The sequence below is a fragment of the Beta vulgaris genome, chromosome 4 (genome assembly GCF_026745355.1).
Source record: "Beta vulgaris subsp. vulgaris cultivar EL10 chromosome 4, EL10.2, whole genome shotgun sequence".
Taxonomy (NCBI): Eukaryota; Viridiplantae; Streptophyta; class Magnoliopsida; order Caryophyllales; family Amaranthaceae; genus Beta; species Beta vulgaris.
The window spans coordinates 4782694-4799470 of NC_079205.1; the positions used below are offsets into that span (position 1 = coordinate 4782694).

General features: G+C 35.1%; 1 protein-coding gene and 1 long non-coding RNA gene across 2 annotated transcripts; both read left to right on the plus strand.

Moving 5' to 3' along the window:
- The first annotated feature begins 3762 nt into the window (after positions 1-3762).
- Positions 3763-4552, plus strand: LOC104907024 (uncharacterized). The gene is made up of 2 exons (XR_791977.3): positions 3763-4012; positions 4218-4552. It is a non-coding gene; the product is annotated as an uncharacterized LOC104907024 (long non-coding RNA).
- Positions 4553-8156: 3604 nt separating this feature from the next.
- Positions 8157-13406, plus strand: LOC130591031 (uncharacterized). Its single transcript, XM_057393891.1, has 2 exons — positions 8157-8395; positions 12776-13406. Exons 1-2 carry the CDS (start codon positions 8332-8334, stop codon positions 13162-13164), a joined length of 453 nt encoding a protein of 150 aa, XP_057249874.1. The 5' UTR covers positions 8157-8331; the 3' UTR covers positions 13165-13406.
- Positions 13407-16777: the final 3371 nt, after the last annotated feature.

A 16777-nucleotide genomic window follows, 5' to 3' on the forward strand; every position in this document is an offset into this window, starting at 1 on the left:
AAAACCTAAATGTTGATTATTCTTCAGTAATCTCTATTATATAAATCAAACTCTTTTCGACAACTGAACCCGATACACAAATTTTCCACTTTATTTGAGCACAAACTTTCTTCTACTGTATATTTCTTTCTCTCGATAATATATTTGAATAATGGTGAACAAATAACTACATTAACCAATGAAGCATTCATTTAAGAAAAAAATAGTTTAAAAATTAATAATAATTATAAATATATTTTCAAATCAAATTTTTTCTAACACTGATCTTTAATAAGTAACTGAGAAAATCAAAAAACTTAACTGGACACGCACGCATAGCGTGCTAAAAATTCTAGTAGTTAGTAAGGATGAGCCATGATGAGCTTATCTTAGATATATAAAAATATGAGAAAGTTGTGAGACATGAGCTGACACAATAAAATATAAGAGTTGTTTTTGTACAGATGTGGAACAAATATCCTATCAAAATATACTATTTGTACAGTTTTTGATGTAATCAATACTTATTTGCAATTTATGAAATCATATTTGAGGGTCCGGTACAATTTCGCGTGCACGTTAAAATTTTTATCAGCTCTTAGCTATGAACTTTCGCACCATGTCAATGGTGTTACTTCTCACAAACCTTTAAGTAGCAGATAATAATACTCCTTTTGCATTTTTAGTTTGCCTGTTTTAACTGTGCATGTTTGCCGATTGATGCACATTTTTTACCTTAAATTTCTTTTTTTACACATTAGGAAAAATTATAACAATATTAATAAAGTACTCATTAAAATGAATCATCTAAACCCTTACATTCGACTATAATTTTTCTTATATATTGAGAAGAATATATAACAAATCTCTCTAATTGTAAAAAGTGTCAAAATTATAAGTAAGCAAACTAAAAGAAACGGAGGAATTACGATAGTGGCCGTGGGAAATATCTTCGTTTTCAATCTTTGCCTTTCACTAGAACAGATGTGAAATATACTACTCCCTCCGTTTCACAATATAAGGCACGCACGATGTTCGAGGTCGAACTTTGACCGTTAATTACTCTCAATTTATGTTGATATAAAATTTTTAAATATAATATTATTATAGTATTTTTCAAGACGAATCCAACGGTATAATTTTTATTTATCATATTTGAGAGATATTTGTGGTCAAAGCAAATTTTCGTAAAGCGTAAATGGCTTATATTTTGAAACAGAGGGAGTATATGTTTACTATCATTTCACCGTCTTTTCGTATCTTCTTTTCCTTATTAAAAATATTTCATTTCTACCGTTTATTATTTCTGGGGTGAAAATCGATAAATTAGCAAAGACATGGATTAAGTCTGATATCATCCCAATATTAAATGCTCAAACAAAAACTAGGGCTTATGATGCAGTGTATGCTTATGGAAAGCCGGATGCTCAAATTTGAAGAAAGAAAATTGAGGAGTAGTTAGATTTTTCTATATAGTAGACTCTGTATTAGTGATTAACTTGGTTAACTACTAGTATACGTGCTATCAATAAATTATTATGTAAGATACGATTATCATAATTATTTATGATTACTAGAGTTAGTAGTATAACTAATCATCAAAATAATACATTTACATAAAAGAAAAAGATTTTCGAAAATATAATTTACGGACATATCTCATTCAAATACATTATTATCTTGCGAAAATCTTATCTCTTTTAAAAGAAAATATTTCAAAAGAAAATATTTTATCTGTTGAACATTGCTTTTTATTTTAAGAGATATGCTTTTATCTTAATTGATTTCATCATATCTCTAAAGAAGGAAGATTGATTAATGAAAATTTCTGGCTATATAATGTATTTTCTTGCTTTGTTGATTAAGATACATTTTTCATATGTTAGCTCGAAGCTTTACAAGAGAAAACCGAAAATCAGTGGCACAAAACATAGTATAGTATTACGGACATTACCAAGTAAATTATTAAATAAAAATCGTATCTCACCTACTTGATTAAGAAGGGTTTCCTACGGAGAATATTTGAGAGTGTTGGGTTGGGTACATGTGTTTGTATTTGCTTCAACTTCGCAACACTTATAATTAAGTGTTGGGGAGCACTATTAGTTGGGAGTACTACTAGAATTAGTAGTGGGGACTTATGAAGAAACATATACATGCATATATAGCGGAATTTCACGAAACAATTTCTTAACGTCTATAATAGGGTCACATACATAATAAGACACATGCATTATTCAATAAGGTTTAGATATACAACTATTGTAGCGTGATTTCCCTATTGTGTGCAAGCTTTGAAGATATAAGGGACCCAATTGTTGCTCTTCTAATCTGTATACGAGTACCAGCTAAGTACCAGTTGAACGGAAGAGAAGAATTCTCTTGATTTTAGGTGGTATAGGTGTTGGTTAGGGAGAATAGATTAGGTTTCACTAGCTCTCTCTTTTGTAAAACACATTGATTACTGAAATGATGCGTAAAGACTAATATTATATCATATATATAATAAAAGGATCCTAGGCAAGTTAGGAGAACTAATTCTCTTCCCTTTACTCTCCATGGCCGACCAAGCCAATCCTATATAGTCTTGAATAGAACAATATTGATTGGACCTACAACTAAAATACATGACCGACCAAGCCAATCCTATGTGAGATGAATTAGTTATGGTAATTAGGGTATATCATATTATAATTAATTTAATAAAATTTAGAAAATATAACAGTCAAGTGATATAAATGTTAAAGTTACAAATAGTGAAGCATATACTATGAGAAAAGATAACATCTAATTTGTAAAGTGTCAAGTCTACTTTGATGTTAATTTAGATCAAAGATAGTAGTTGTGAAATTAACTGTTAAGATAGATATGTTATCTTTGCCCAAAATTATAGTAGTGGCTGACTTCATAAGATTAATGTATTTTAGTTGTAGATCCAATTAATATTGTCCTCTTAAACCATATTTATTCTCTATCAAACAAATATGATTACTAAAATAATTAACTTTTTTTTTTCACTTGTACAATGTGTTTCAAGTCAATTTTCAAATCGCAATTTCAGTTGAGATATAGTGCAATAACTTTAAGAATTTGACTTTTTGCAAAATAGTATTTATTCAAATCAATTCCATCTATCTATACAAATATATTAAAAGGTATACATGACAACACGTATGCATCATGTGGCACTCTCCTTCTACCACTAGGATTTTGTCACGTGTCTATTAACCAACAATAAGTCAGGTGATAATTATATATATATATATATATATATATATATATATATTGAAGCCTTGGCTCGACCTCCTGACCTCGGGTAAGGATTTTCAAAGAATCACCATCTAATCTAACATTTATAGTGATTCATATTTTCACAAAATTATAGATATGTGTTGTAATTAGCAATGTGACAGTCGATGCCTACTTCCAGCCATAAAATTCATTTTTCCTATTTGATTGCTTTTTTACAGTCATCCCCTTGCTCCATCTCATAATAATGTCTTGAATCGATCTCATGACCTATCAATAAGAATTAAGATACATCTACCACTAAATCAAGTGATATATGATATAATCATTTTAAAATTGAATAATTAATAAATGAAAAATATAAGTACTCGAGACGTAACCCTAGCCTAAAAACTAATTCGTGATTAATATCTTGCTAACTCACCATTATCTTCTTGTTGTAGATACGTTTTAGTCTTCCAGTTTGTTGAACTACACTTGTATAAATACTCACTTTTCATCAATAAAAGATTATTAATCCCTTTCAACCTTTCAAGTAGTACTTATCGTTCCAGCTAACATATTTCTTTTTCAACTATTGACAACGAAATACCGTAATGGAATTGATTAGTTGCTACTTCAATCTTAATCAACTAGTATAAATAATACCCAAGTCTTATTTTCCATCATCAGAATTTTACCTTATCTTAAAAAACACAAAAAAAACACATTCAAATGGCGAGAGCTACCATATCCACGTTCATCATGATCGCCTTTGTGTTAGCTGTTTTCCTCAACATCTCAGGTAGATTTCTAAATATTCCACCTCCATCTATCTTAACTTTACGTATCTAGCTATATGATCTAGGATCCCATCAAACCACCCCTATCCCGTTGACTTTTTATATAACAAAAGGTATAAATTAATCAATATATAAAAGTCATACGAAATCTATAATAGAAATTAACATTTGTATAAATGTGCTTGACGCGCTGCTTTCTTACAACAGCCCTCGCGGTCGCCGTTGATGCTACATGTATGACGGCAGGCCAAGGTTGTGGTGGTTTTGCTGGAGCCGAATGCTGCGAAGGACTTGAATGTGAACTTGAGGAATATTCGACTTATGGGGCATGTGTACAAAGTCCCGACAAACCAAGTTATTAACACGCTACTTTCCACTGAATATGGAACGAAGTGCTTCTCATGTTTTTTAAGTTTCATCTGTAATTCTCTTTGTTAATTGTTGAGGAAATACATGATGAAATAAATTTACTCAATAATATAATAGTTGATCTGTCTTCTTTCAAATTTCAATCAAGGAATTTTGGAAGATAATTTTGTTTAGGTGGACAAAAGTCTGATCTCAATTTAACTATTTTATTTCTGTTCCCCCTTCCCCTGTTTATTATACTACAAAATATTCATCTTTTTAAACCCGACAAGTTTCGGGTAAAAAATTTGAATATAATATTTGGGAAATCGTCTCGAGCTGTGCTCCCGTTCATTTTGAGCGAGCCTTGTTTGATTAGATATAATCTTGCAAAATAAGCTGCCTGGGGTGCCTCGGGAACGCCCCTTCGACGCTCAAGTCAGCAAATAACTCTATGGAGGGAGAAAGTAGTGAGAAGTTCTCAAACGACAGAGGTTAGATACCATGAGGATGCGTTCCCTATTTATAGGGAGCTGTGATATATACCGCCAACAGGGGTATTTTCGTCCCTTAAGCGATCATGGGCCTAGCAAGGCTATGTGCTATTATGTGAGGCTTAATTCTCGGTGAAGATATTTTCACCTTGTGCTGTTGGGCTCGTCATATTTAGGCCCAAAGACGAGCCAATTCAAGCACCATGTGGGCTACTAGAGGTAGGCATGGGCCGGGCCGGCACGAGTTCGCTTGAGGCCCGACCCGTTGCCCGCTACGTGGGTTGCGGGCCTGTCACGGTCAAGAAATTTTATTACTGGCACGAGCCCGCGGGCCGAACGCTCATTTTCTTTGTTTTTTACTCTAAAACTGTCAAAATACAAAAAAACAACATAAAACATGGGCCGGCCCGCGGGCCCGTGGAAATTTTTTTAAAATTTCAAGCCTGGCCTGGCACGGCCCGCCACTCATGGGCATGGGCCTGGCCCGACCCGTCACTCATGGGCTTGGGCCGGCCCGCCATTTACTCAAGCCTGCGGGCCGAGCCCGTGAACAGGCCCGACCCATGCCCACCTCTATTGGGCTATTATATATTTCCAGTAATAGGAGTGTGTAACCTGACTGATTTGGCCTCTTCCGAAACTAGATAAGCTATTTTAATCTTTTATAAACCATTTTGATATGTGTTTTTAATTGTTGTTGGAGTGTTTTCCTGTTTTTATGCTTTCGGTTTCTTTTGTTTCTAGGGTTTTTCCTTTTCTTCAGCATCAAAATAAAAAAAAAAAACTTTGACACAGATTTTAATTCTGGTAAGCCCATAAATAATTAACCCACAATAATTGAGGGAAATCCAAAAATGCATAAAAAAGCTCGCAAACAATTATTTTATTTAACTCACAATATAACCATTCATTTGTACATACCAAGGATGTATTGGCCTAGTGGTTAAGATTGAGGTGCTGTGAACGATAGGTCACAGGTTCGAATCGCCTTCCCTTTTTTTGTACTTTGTACCGCCTTCGTGGCTCATATAGATAAAAAAAAAATATAACCATTCATTTATATAAACTATTGCAATTGTTTTCGTCGAGTTATCGTGTTTTTCAATTGATATACTGGATTATCGATGTTTACATTTATTCTGAAACTTAATCAGAAAAGAAGCTGGTAATATCCCTTTAGTTTGTTCTTTTCATTCCAAAATTTATTCTTAACTTTTAATTAGATCATAATTTTAGCAACTACTTCTTACAATCTAATAACAAGGTAGTTATATAAGACTAAAATCATACAACTAGTATTATTACTTCAATTTACAAAATTATATCATCAATTCACATAATTACATTAGTGCCAACAAGCTATAAGTTTATATATTCTCATTCCATTCTCTTTTCGTATCTGGTTTGGACCAGATCAATGAAGGGGAAAATATGGGTTGAATATCATTTGCAAAGGTGGAAAATTATTTTCTCAAGTGAGACAAGAGAAACCCCATTTTCCTTCAATTTATCAAATGATGCACAATAAAAACAAAGAAAAATTGGCTCAAAACAAAGTTAATTTCCTTACAACTAAAAAAATACAAAAATCAATTTAAAATTGAATTTTTCTCTATGAAATGATTTTCATAAAAAAACCACTTTTCATTAAAAATACCTACCGTCCAATCAAATCCGCCCGAAGTAGCAAAAATATTATAATACCACATTGCGAAAGTCAAAAGATGTACTTTTATTTTGATTTCCGGATATCACCACAATAAGATGAGAAAGTTAGTGTTAATAAGCTATAAGTTTATATATTGTCATTCCACTCTCTGTTCGTAATCTTCGTTTCCTTATTGGAAAACCCAATTTCTGTTTATATTTAGGGTCAAATGGCTAAATTAACAAAGAAATACTAGTTTTGTAATTAGGTCCGAAACTACCCCAATAATAACAATTAACTAGGGTGTAGGAATATATACGGGGTTAATTCTTAGATATAAATCCATGCAAACCTCCAACTAATCTTTGGCTCTCCTTAACTAGCTTGTCGGCGAGAGAGTTGGACGGTACGTAGCTACATAAGTGTACATATTAATTTTCTGCTTATATATATGTCACACCCACGCGTACATGTTTGACTTCAATTTCTTACCCACAAGTAGGAATAAAAATGGGTTGGATTGGGTCAAAACTCACAACTCCATGTCCGACCCACCTTGGATCAGATTAAAATTCGACTTGGGTTTTATTCATCGAATTTATGTAAGTATATTTTGCCTCGGGTCAGGTAGAATTGAATAAGATTTAGATTATTTTATCACTTAAGATCACAAAAATCAGTGTTTTATAATGTAAGTATACTATATATTATTACTTGTTTTACAATAATATCAACATAATTAACCTATTCGTTGATAAGGTGTTATTTGTAATTGTATTCGATTCAGATTTGTCGGAGAATATTTAGGATCCACATCTTGTCCGATATTCACATTTTTGGATTCGGATAGGATTTTTTTAGCTGGATTAAGTCGGTCTCGGAGCGGATCCAGAGTGAATTCTCATCCCACCCACAATTACATGCATGTCTGGTTATGAAGATAATGTATATCTCCATGCCAATACAACATATCCAAATTGCACATATTTTGCTCAAATGAGTAAAACGTAAAATGTGTAAAAAATGTGAGGAAGATTACCTAATTCTAAATATTTCTGGATGCACTGTGAAGACTGTGAAATTATTTCTATCATTTTGTTTTTAGAGTAGGCTTGAATCTCAATAGTTACATGACAACAAAGTGGAGTTAGTAGGGTAAGTAGGAGAAGTAAGTCGTAAGAACAATATGAGATATATATATGAATAATATTATTTTTATATACTCCGTCCCTCGTTTCAAAATATAATCTCCGTTTTGTTATTAAGGTTAAATTTTAATATTTATGATAAAATATTCTCATTAATATATACAAGAAAACATATTCATATGAGATATTGTTAGATTTGTCTTGATATATAAGTTTACAATATCAACTTTTTATAATATTTTAGAATATATAATTATACATATAGAGTGGTAAAAAATACGTATTAAAGATTGTAAAAACAAGAAATAAAACTATATTTCAGGATGGAGGAAGTCTCCCACATCAAGATTACGAATATACGGTGGAAATTTATAAGTGGAGACGATATAGAAAAATAAAAGAAAACTTCTTATTAAAAGAGTAAGAGGCAAAAACGTAATTTGCCCACAGATCTGCGGCTTAGATGTAGAAACCAGCATAAAAAGGAAGTCGTGAAGCGGCAAAAACGTAAAGTCAATGAATGTGGGCGCAAGATGAGATGAGACTATGAGTAATGGGAGATTTTAACATTAATATATGAGGATGAATTGAACTAATCAATCATCATAATTAACTGCTATAAATACTTATTATCCATGACTTTTGAAAATTTGCTTTATCATCATCACTAACACATAATACAAATGGCGAGAGTTTCCATCATCCTCATAATGGCAATTTTCTTAGCGACTTTTCTAACCATATCAGGTAAATGTGCTCCCCTTCCTCAATCTATCATTTATGTAAAAGAAGTATATACCTAGATGTATATATCATCTCATGGTTTCTACTTCCGGTATTCTACATCACTATGTACAATACATGATGCTCTTAACGATTATATACATTCGTATTTCAAGATCAATATGATTAAATTTTGATTACATGTAAACTCGTCATTTTTTTTTACTAATAGTAAGCATATTATCTATTATTCATCATCAGTTAGGCTTATGTACATTTATAAAGAGTTTATATTTGTTCATTTGGAACACCATATGTCCGATACTATGCATCAGGGCAAAAAAAGTCAACGGTTCTATCTATTCTCTGACATTGTGTTCAATATTGGAAAGACTTCTTCCTGTTTCAATTTAATTGTGACACTTTCTATTTTAAGAAGTTTCAATTTAATTGTAACACTTTTATTGTGAGTTGTGACTTGCCGAAGGAGGAAGGCAGCAGCTTGCGCGAGAGAAGAATGGCTCGGCACGAGTGGTGCGCCCGCACCAAATGTCGGTGCGCCCGCACCATGTCAGGTGCTCCCGCACCAAGTAGTGGTGCTCCCGCACGTCACTAAGACAGATTTCAAGAAGTGAGGCAGAAACTTTGGTGCTCCCGCACTCGAGGCATGTGCGCCCGCACATCAGGTTGGTGCTCCCGCACCAGATGATGGTGCTCCCGCACCTATCGGGGAGGCGAAATTTTTTCCGGGTTTTTTTTTATCTTACGACTTAGGGCTTGTATCTTAGACTTCATATAAATATGTTTTGTCATATTTAGGGTTTCTTAACCACAAAATACTAGAGAGAGAGATTAGAGAAAACACAATAGAGAAGATTAGAGAGAGTCTTTGAGATTCAATTGGAAATCCATTCAATTGAATCTTGCCTATTGTATTTGTAATCGTCTCGTTCATAGTGAAGCGATCTTTTTCCCTGCCTTGAGGACGTAGCTATCACGTTGATAGTGAACCTCGTTAAATCTGTGTGTCATTTATTCGCTTTCTTGTTTTTCTTGTGTGTGTGCTTGGTTGTTGTGAATTCTTGTTGGTTTATTTAAACGCTTCCGCATAACAAGTGGTATCAAGAGCTACAGGTTAACACCGGGGTTAATCGCTTTTGGGACATGGCAACAACAACCTTAAAGATCGACAAGTTTACGGGAAGGAATAGTTTTGGGCTATGGCAGATAAAGATGAGAGCTATATTGAAACAACAAGGTATCTGGAAACCATTGATTAAGGGTTTCACAACGACATCAAAAGAGGGAAATCTGACTGGTCTAACTGAGGCTGAGTTGGAATCTATGGAGGAAAGAGCACACTCCACTATCTTGCTATGCTTGGCGGACGATGTCATCACAGAGGTTGCAGATGAAATCACGGCTGCAGGTTTGTGGTTGAAACTGGAGAGCTGTACATGACAAAGTCGCTCACAAACAAATTGCTATTGAAGCAAAGGTTGTTTGGCCTACGCATGAGAGAAGGTATGTCCCTAAAAGATCATCTCGATCGTTTGAATTCTATTTTACTGGACTTGCGTAATTTAGATGTTAAGATTGAGGATGAGGATGCTGCGTTGATATTGTTGGTTTCATTGTCAAGTAGCTATGAACATTTTGTAGAGTCTTTTGTGGTTGGAAAAGACACTGTGTCCCTAGAGGAGGTAAAGTCGGCACTTTATACTAGGGAATTGCGTCATAAAGCAACTGGTGATATGGTAGAGGATCGTGATTATTCTGCTGGTTTGGTAGCAAATGCTGAGAAAAATAAGGGAGATTCGAGTAGGGATAGGAGAAAACCTAGGTCGAAGTGCCCTAAAAGTAGTGATCTTTGCCATTATTGTAAAGAACCGGGTCATTGGAAGAGTGAATGTCCTAAGAAGGATGGTTCGGCTTCTTTTGCAAAACAAAATAAGGTTGACTACGATTCTGAGGAGGATTTAGCTCTAATTGTCCATGAGGAGAAACGCTTAGAAGATAAGTGGGTTCTTGATAGTGGATGTTCTTCACATATGTGTTTCTGACAAGGAGATGTTTTCGACCTATAGCTTATGCAAGAGTAGTGTTACTTTGGGTGACAATACGGTGTGTGAGGTGGTTGGAGTAGGCTCTGTGAGGTTTAGAATGCATGATGGGAGAGTTAAGGATCTTAGAGGCGTGAGGCATGTTCCACAACTTAAGAGAAATCTTATATCTCTTGGGATGTTAGACCGTAAGGGTTTTCGATTCCAAGGAGGGGATGGAGTTTTGCTGTGGTGAAGGGTTCTTGTGAGTTACTTCGTGGCGTGAAGTCAGGTGTGGGTAACTTGATGATTTGCAGGGTACGGCACTGGCTAGAGATGATTCTGAGTTGAAGCTGCATTCTGGGTTGAAAAATGATGGTCTTGAGTGTGAGGTGGAGCTTATGGGGGCTTCTACACTGTTGAGGGGTCAGAGTCAACGGGAATGAGTTCAACAACCGGGTTTGAGAGTACTAGTTGGGCTGAGGATGAGAGTGTCAACAGTGAGGTAGAGTTTGTGGGAACTTCTACACAACTGGTTGAAACTAAGGGTCATCAAGAAGAACAACCAAGGGTCTCTCAGCAGCAGATTGGTATGATAAGGTTCGGTTCTATCGATACTTGTGTGCCAACTTATAGCTATGGGATCTCGAGCGACATGTCTTTGCCAGGGAGTGTTGGGTTGAGAGGTGATTCTGGGAGGAGTCACCAAGAGGTAGCTAGATTGGAACTCCAAGAGGAGTTGCCTGCGTTCCAGTGAGAACGGGATGGAGTGCTCCGGCGCGAGCATAGAAGAACTTCGACGGAAGTTCCCCTGCGCCAAGGGTGATTTGTTTTAGGTACTTAGACGTAAGTGCAAATGGCTCTAGTTGGAGCAACTGGCAGGTACTGGCTGTCTTGATTAAGGTGGAGCTAGTGTGTTTGCGGTTCAGTGAAGGCGATTTGATTTCCGACGGGTAATAAATTGGGTTTCAGGTGAATGCGCAACATGGGTCTCATAGGCTGTGAGACAGGGTCGTTCATGATGAGTGGTCAGTGATCTTGGCGAGATTGGGTGAGACTCATATGAGGGCAAGCCTGGCATCGGGTGAAAGATGCATGAGCAGGAGGGGAAAGGAGTATCTCGCGTACTGTTGCAGAGGTACATGATGTGTTGATGGTTTCAAGGTGGAGTCGTGTGATAGATGCAAGTCAAGGTGGAGATTTGTGAGTTGTGACTTGCCGAAGGAGGAAGGCAGCAGCTTGCGCAAGAGAAGAATGGCTCGGCACGAGTGGTGCGCCCGCACCAAATGTCGGTGCGCCCGCACCATGTCAGGTGCTCCGCACCAAGTAGTGGTGCTCCCGCACGTCACTAAGACAGATTTCAAGAAGTGAGGCAGAAACTTTGGTGCTCCCGCACTCGAGGCATGTGCGCCCGCACATCAGGTTGGTGCTCCCGCACCAGATGATGGTGCTCCCGCACCTATCGGGGAGGCGAAATTTTTTCCGGGTTTTTTTTTTATCTTACGACTTAGGGCTTGTATCTTAGACTTCATATAAATATGTTTTGTCATATTTAGGGTTTCTTAACCACAAAATACTAGAGAGAGAGATTAGAGAAAACACAATAGAGAAGATTAGAGAGAGTCTTTGAGATTCAATTGGAAATCCATTCAATTGAATCTTGCCTATTGTATTTGTAATCGTCTCGTTCATAGTGAAGCGATCTTTTTCCCTGCCTTGAGGACGTAGCTATCACGTTGATAGTGAACCTCGTTAAATCTGTGTGTCATTTATTCGCTTTCTTGTTTTTCTTGTGTGTGTGCTTGGTTGTTGTGAATTCTTGTTGGTTTATTTAAACGCTTCCGCATAACATTTATTTTGGTACTCCCTCCATTTTCTTTAGATGTAACATTGGGCTTTTCACATTTGTCGAGCACAACTTTGACGATAATATCTCTAATTGTATAAAAGTAAAAATTACAAAAAATATATATTTGGAAAGTGTATACCGTGACGAATCAAACAAGATCCCATATGATTATATTTTCCTTATGTATAAATAACAATTAATGGTCAAAGTGTATTGGATGAATAGTGTCAAAATCAATATGTTATATCTAAAAAGAAGAAGGGAGTAATAGCTTCTCTCTATCACTATATCACATGAGACCTTTTTAGTTTCTCTATCTCTCTCCTCTCCGAAAATCGTCTAAGAGTAACTAAATTGAAATAGAGGAGCTACTAGATTTTTTTGATGAGTCTCGCACCCTAAGGATTTACCAAAATGTCCCCTTGTATTAAAATTTGTCTAGAAATTATTATCAAACTCACAAACTGTGTTTGCCTTGTTGCTTTCTTACACACACATGACACAACCTTACAGCTGCTGATGAAACAATAACATGTAAGAAGGCTAGCGAGTTTTGTGGAGGCATTGCCGGATTTCAATGCTGTGAAGGACTACAGTGCATTCTTGAAGGCGATTTCCCGGATGCAGGTGGAAATTGTAAGCCAACTACTACAACTTGTCAAGAGCCCGGCCAATTTTGCGGCGGCATCGCTGCAATTCAATGTTGTCAAGGATTGGATTGCGTACTTGATGGTGATTTTCCAGATGCTGGTGGAGTTTGTAAGAAAAGACGATCATGTGAAAAGGCCGGCCAGCTATGCGGCGGCTTTACAGGACGCCAATGTTGTAAAGGACTCAAATGTGTAGTGGATGATGTTGAATTTCCAGATGCAGGTGGAAAATGTACGCGAAGTCATTATTGACAAGGCAAAATCCACTGCATCATTTTAAATGGGCGTGTGCTGCTTATGTTTCACTGCTTGAATTTGATGTTCATAAGTAATTTACTACATTGCTTGTTAAAATAGACTGCATACTTGATGGTAATTTACATTATCCATTAGGGTTATGTACATATTAATTACCAATGCAACTTTGTATAAAAGGAACTCATTGCTCGTTGCAGGGGAAGCTAATGATATTTGTCATGTTCTTGTTCCGATTACTTTTGAGCCCTTATTGTTGATGTTGCTTTTCATTGAGCTGTTACTCCTGTTCCTATGTTTGGTGTGTTGAATCTGTGAGAGGCATATGATTGGAAAACTGGTTGTGGAGTATCAAATTAAGTGAGTGAAAAATTAACAAATATGTACCATCAATCTAGTGTACATGAGCAATATCGGAAATTGAAATATAATCTATTTTGTGCGATCTATTCTTTGTTTGAAGATTTCAGATATTTTCTGCTACGATGTGAGAATTTGGCTATTAGCTTAATATGGAATAGAATTGCTCTTGTTTTTACTGAAAGTATATGGCTAGAGGCTGAACATAGTGCCAATGTAGTTTAAGTTATAGGCATGTGAATTGGAAGGTAGAACCAAATTGTTCTTGTTACACAATTATCTTAAGATAAAGGCCTATTAGCTCAATATGGAAGAGCATTGCGTGGTAATATGCAAATATATAGGTTAAACTCCTACATAGACAAGTTTCTTTCGAAGCAACAATTAAGAGAAGACTTTTAGCAGTTAATCGGACATAATTAAATGTACAAATTACTATTGAAAAAATGTATTAAGCTCAAATGTCCTTTCAAATGGTATTGTTTTCAAGGATTCTTGTATCGTTGTGAGTTCTGACAATCCACACTATATTGTAGCAGAGCAGCCTTCTTTAAATAGGTAAATATGAAACAAGAGAAGTACCAACCAATTCTAACACAAGCTCACAATTGAGCTGGTAAAGTAACAATTCTAACTCACAAGTAGTCTAAAAATACAAATAGCTGCCCAAGCTATGAATGATAGCTGCCGAAACCAAGAACCAACTTCTATGAGTTGTGTACATGTCTACTTCAGCTTAACATCTAAAACCAAGTAGGAAAGAAACTACAGACCTACTTCAACACAAAAATATAAAAGTTAGTATCTAGTAGTGTACTTGCACATGAGTGCACTTGCGCATACAAAGACAGAGTCACTCACACACACAAAGTCATATGTTATCAAATCTATACAAGTAATAACACTTAATTACCTAGCAAATCCACATTTGACACATCGCTCAAAGTGGTTTGGAAATTGTTATGTGGGCTAAACATATCCTTATTTACCGCCTACCAAAATTGATATAACTAATATAATTATCCTTATTATGATACTATCATATAACTATAAAAACCGCATATCTGACTTTGAATATGGCTTTCCTTCCACATAAGTTGCTCTTGACTTACACATGGATTATATTCACCCAAGATTAATATACATAAGAATTGGGTAATAAGAAAATAATTAAAGAAGTGTAATTTTTCACTGTAAATCTTTTCTCTAAAGTCCAACCAGTTGTTTCCCATAGTTCCAACCGAAAAACTTTTGCTAAATTATAATTACTATTTCAAATTTCAAATGCCCTACTTAAAACAAGAATAGGGCTTCGTTGCACGTGTAAATTGGTCGTAAGTTCCAACATATTTACCCTACATCACAACACAAAGTGGAGTATAAGAAAAAAGGAAAAAACACATATATACTTTGTTGAATACTTGCTTGTTTATTCAAAATGGTAATTTCTATCAAGAGAAATTGAGTGAAACTATTGCTAGAGGCTTGAGGATGTTGACAGTATGCCCTAAGTTCCATGCTATATTTTCCAACAACATGCTTTTCAATTTGCTGTGAGGCAAAAAAAGAAAAGAATTGGTAATACATAATATGGCATGATAACAAGTTTAGAACATTTGTTTACTATACATGTGGTGGTTGATTTTCTTTACTTTGTTGATCTAATGATGCATTCTTCATGTCGTGCTTGGTCTCACTTGTTTGAGATGGTTGAGTTTTAACATTCTTATCATGAAATTTCTTTGTCTAATCTTTTTTCCTTCTTCCTGCCTTTTTTCGATTATTTTTTCCTTAAAGTAGCCTTGCTAAATATAATCTTCTGCATCACTTGGCTGCACTTTTCCATTCAAATCGGTAATAACGAAAGCAACTTGATTTCTTTGCTTTGCTTTCATGCTTGACAGTTTCTTGTTAACTTCACCAATAATATTATCCAACCCATTATCGACCAATGAGAATACTTCTACAAAGCTATATCCTTGACAAGTGACTTTCAAAATTTCTATACATAAAGCTCTATACTTATGAGTAGCTTCTAGTCGAGGGTCCTCAAGGACAATCCTCTCACATCTATCTTCTACGACTCTATTTCTAGCTTCTCTAGTATAGACATATAGTGTTTCAAAATTTATTTTTCAGGAATCAAATTAACATTCATGCTTTCTACAACTACATGAAACCATTTTAGTGTGTCTAATCTCTCAAGCTTTCTACAGCTACATGAAACCATTTTAGTCGAAGCATCACCAAATACTTGGTATGATTTATCAATAGAGCTATCATTCTCTAGGTTAAATATGAGAATTCTATATTCTTTGTGAAGTTGACCTTCTACATGATCCTTAATATAAGTTGCCGTATACAATTCATACAAATCTTGAAAGCTTGCAAAAATTTAAGAATGTATAGTTTACCAACTTGATAAAGTAAATAAATCATCCCCATCTTGATTCTTCATTTACTTTGGAATAAACTCTTTATTTATCTTGTTTAATTTTGACGCTTTAAATCAAATACTTTCTCCAATTGTTTGAAAAATCGCATAACATCCATGTTGTATTTTAGATAATATTCTAAATCTGAATTGAAGCTCTCGCTTAATTGAGTTCTCCGAATTTCCATGGAAAATACGTATCTCATATGACACTCCACCCACTATTTCTTGAAGGCATAAATGAAGACTAACTAAGTAATCTTTTTCACTTTCCCACGCAATGCATTAAAAGTTCCTTCAAACTCTACCTCTCCTTCATTGTTATACATATATGCTTTGAATTCTGTAAGAATAGCAGCTCCATTGCTTAACAAAAGCTTTATTGCATTTTCCTTGATGTGTCAAGTACATAGTTCATGTCACACATTCAGCATCACCTCTGTAATAGCAATTCCCATAGCAATGTTTTAATTTGAATTGTAAATAGTCTTTAGATGCTTAGTCGATGGTTGCTAGAAAGGTTTCAAATGACAAGTTAAAAGATTCATTTGCTTCATCACATAATAGAGCACCTCCAAACAAAATCTATCTCCTTGAAATGGTTACATACAATCGACAAAAAAACCAAGCGGTGTATTTTCTTAATTTGTGCCAAATGTAATATCAAAGACAACTATATATGTTTCCAAATGAAGCATATACAATGATAATCTTTGCAACTCCCCAAAATGTGTTTGTTATTCTTTCTTAATAATTCAACTGAACTGAGTATTGGAAAAAGGGATTATCCATTACTTTCAGATTTTCCATACATTA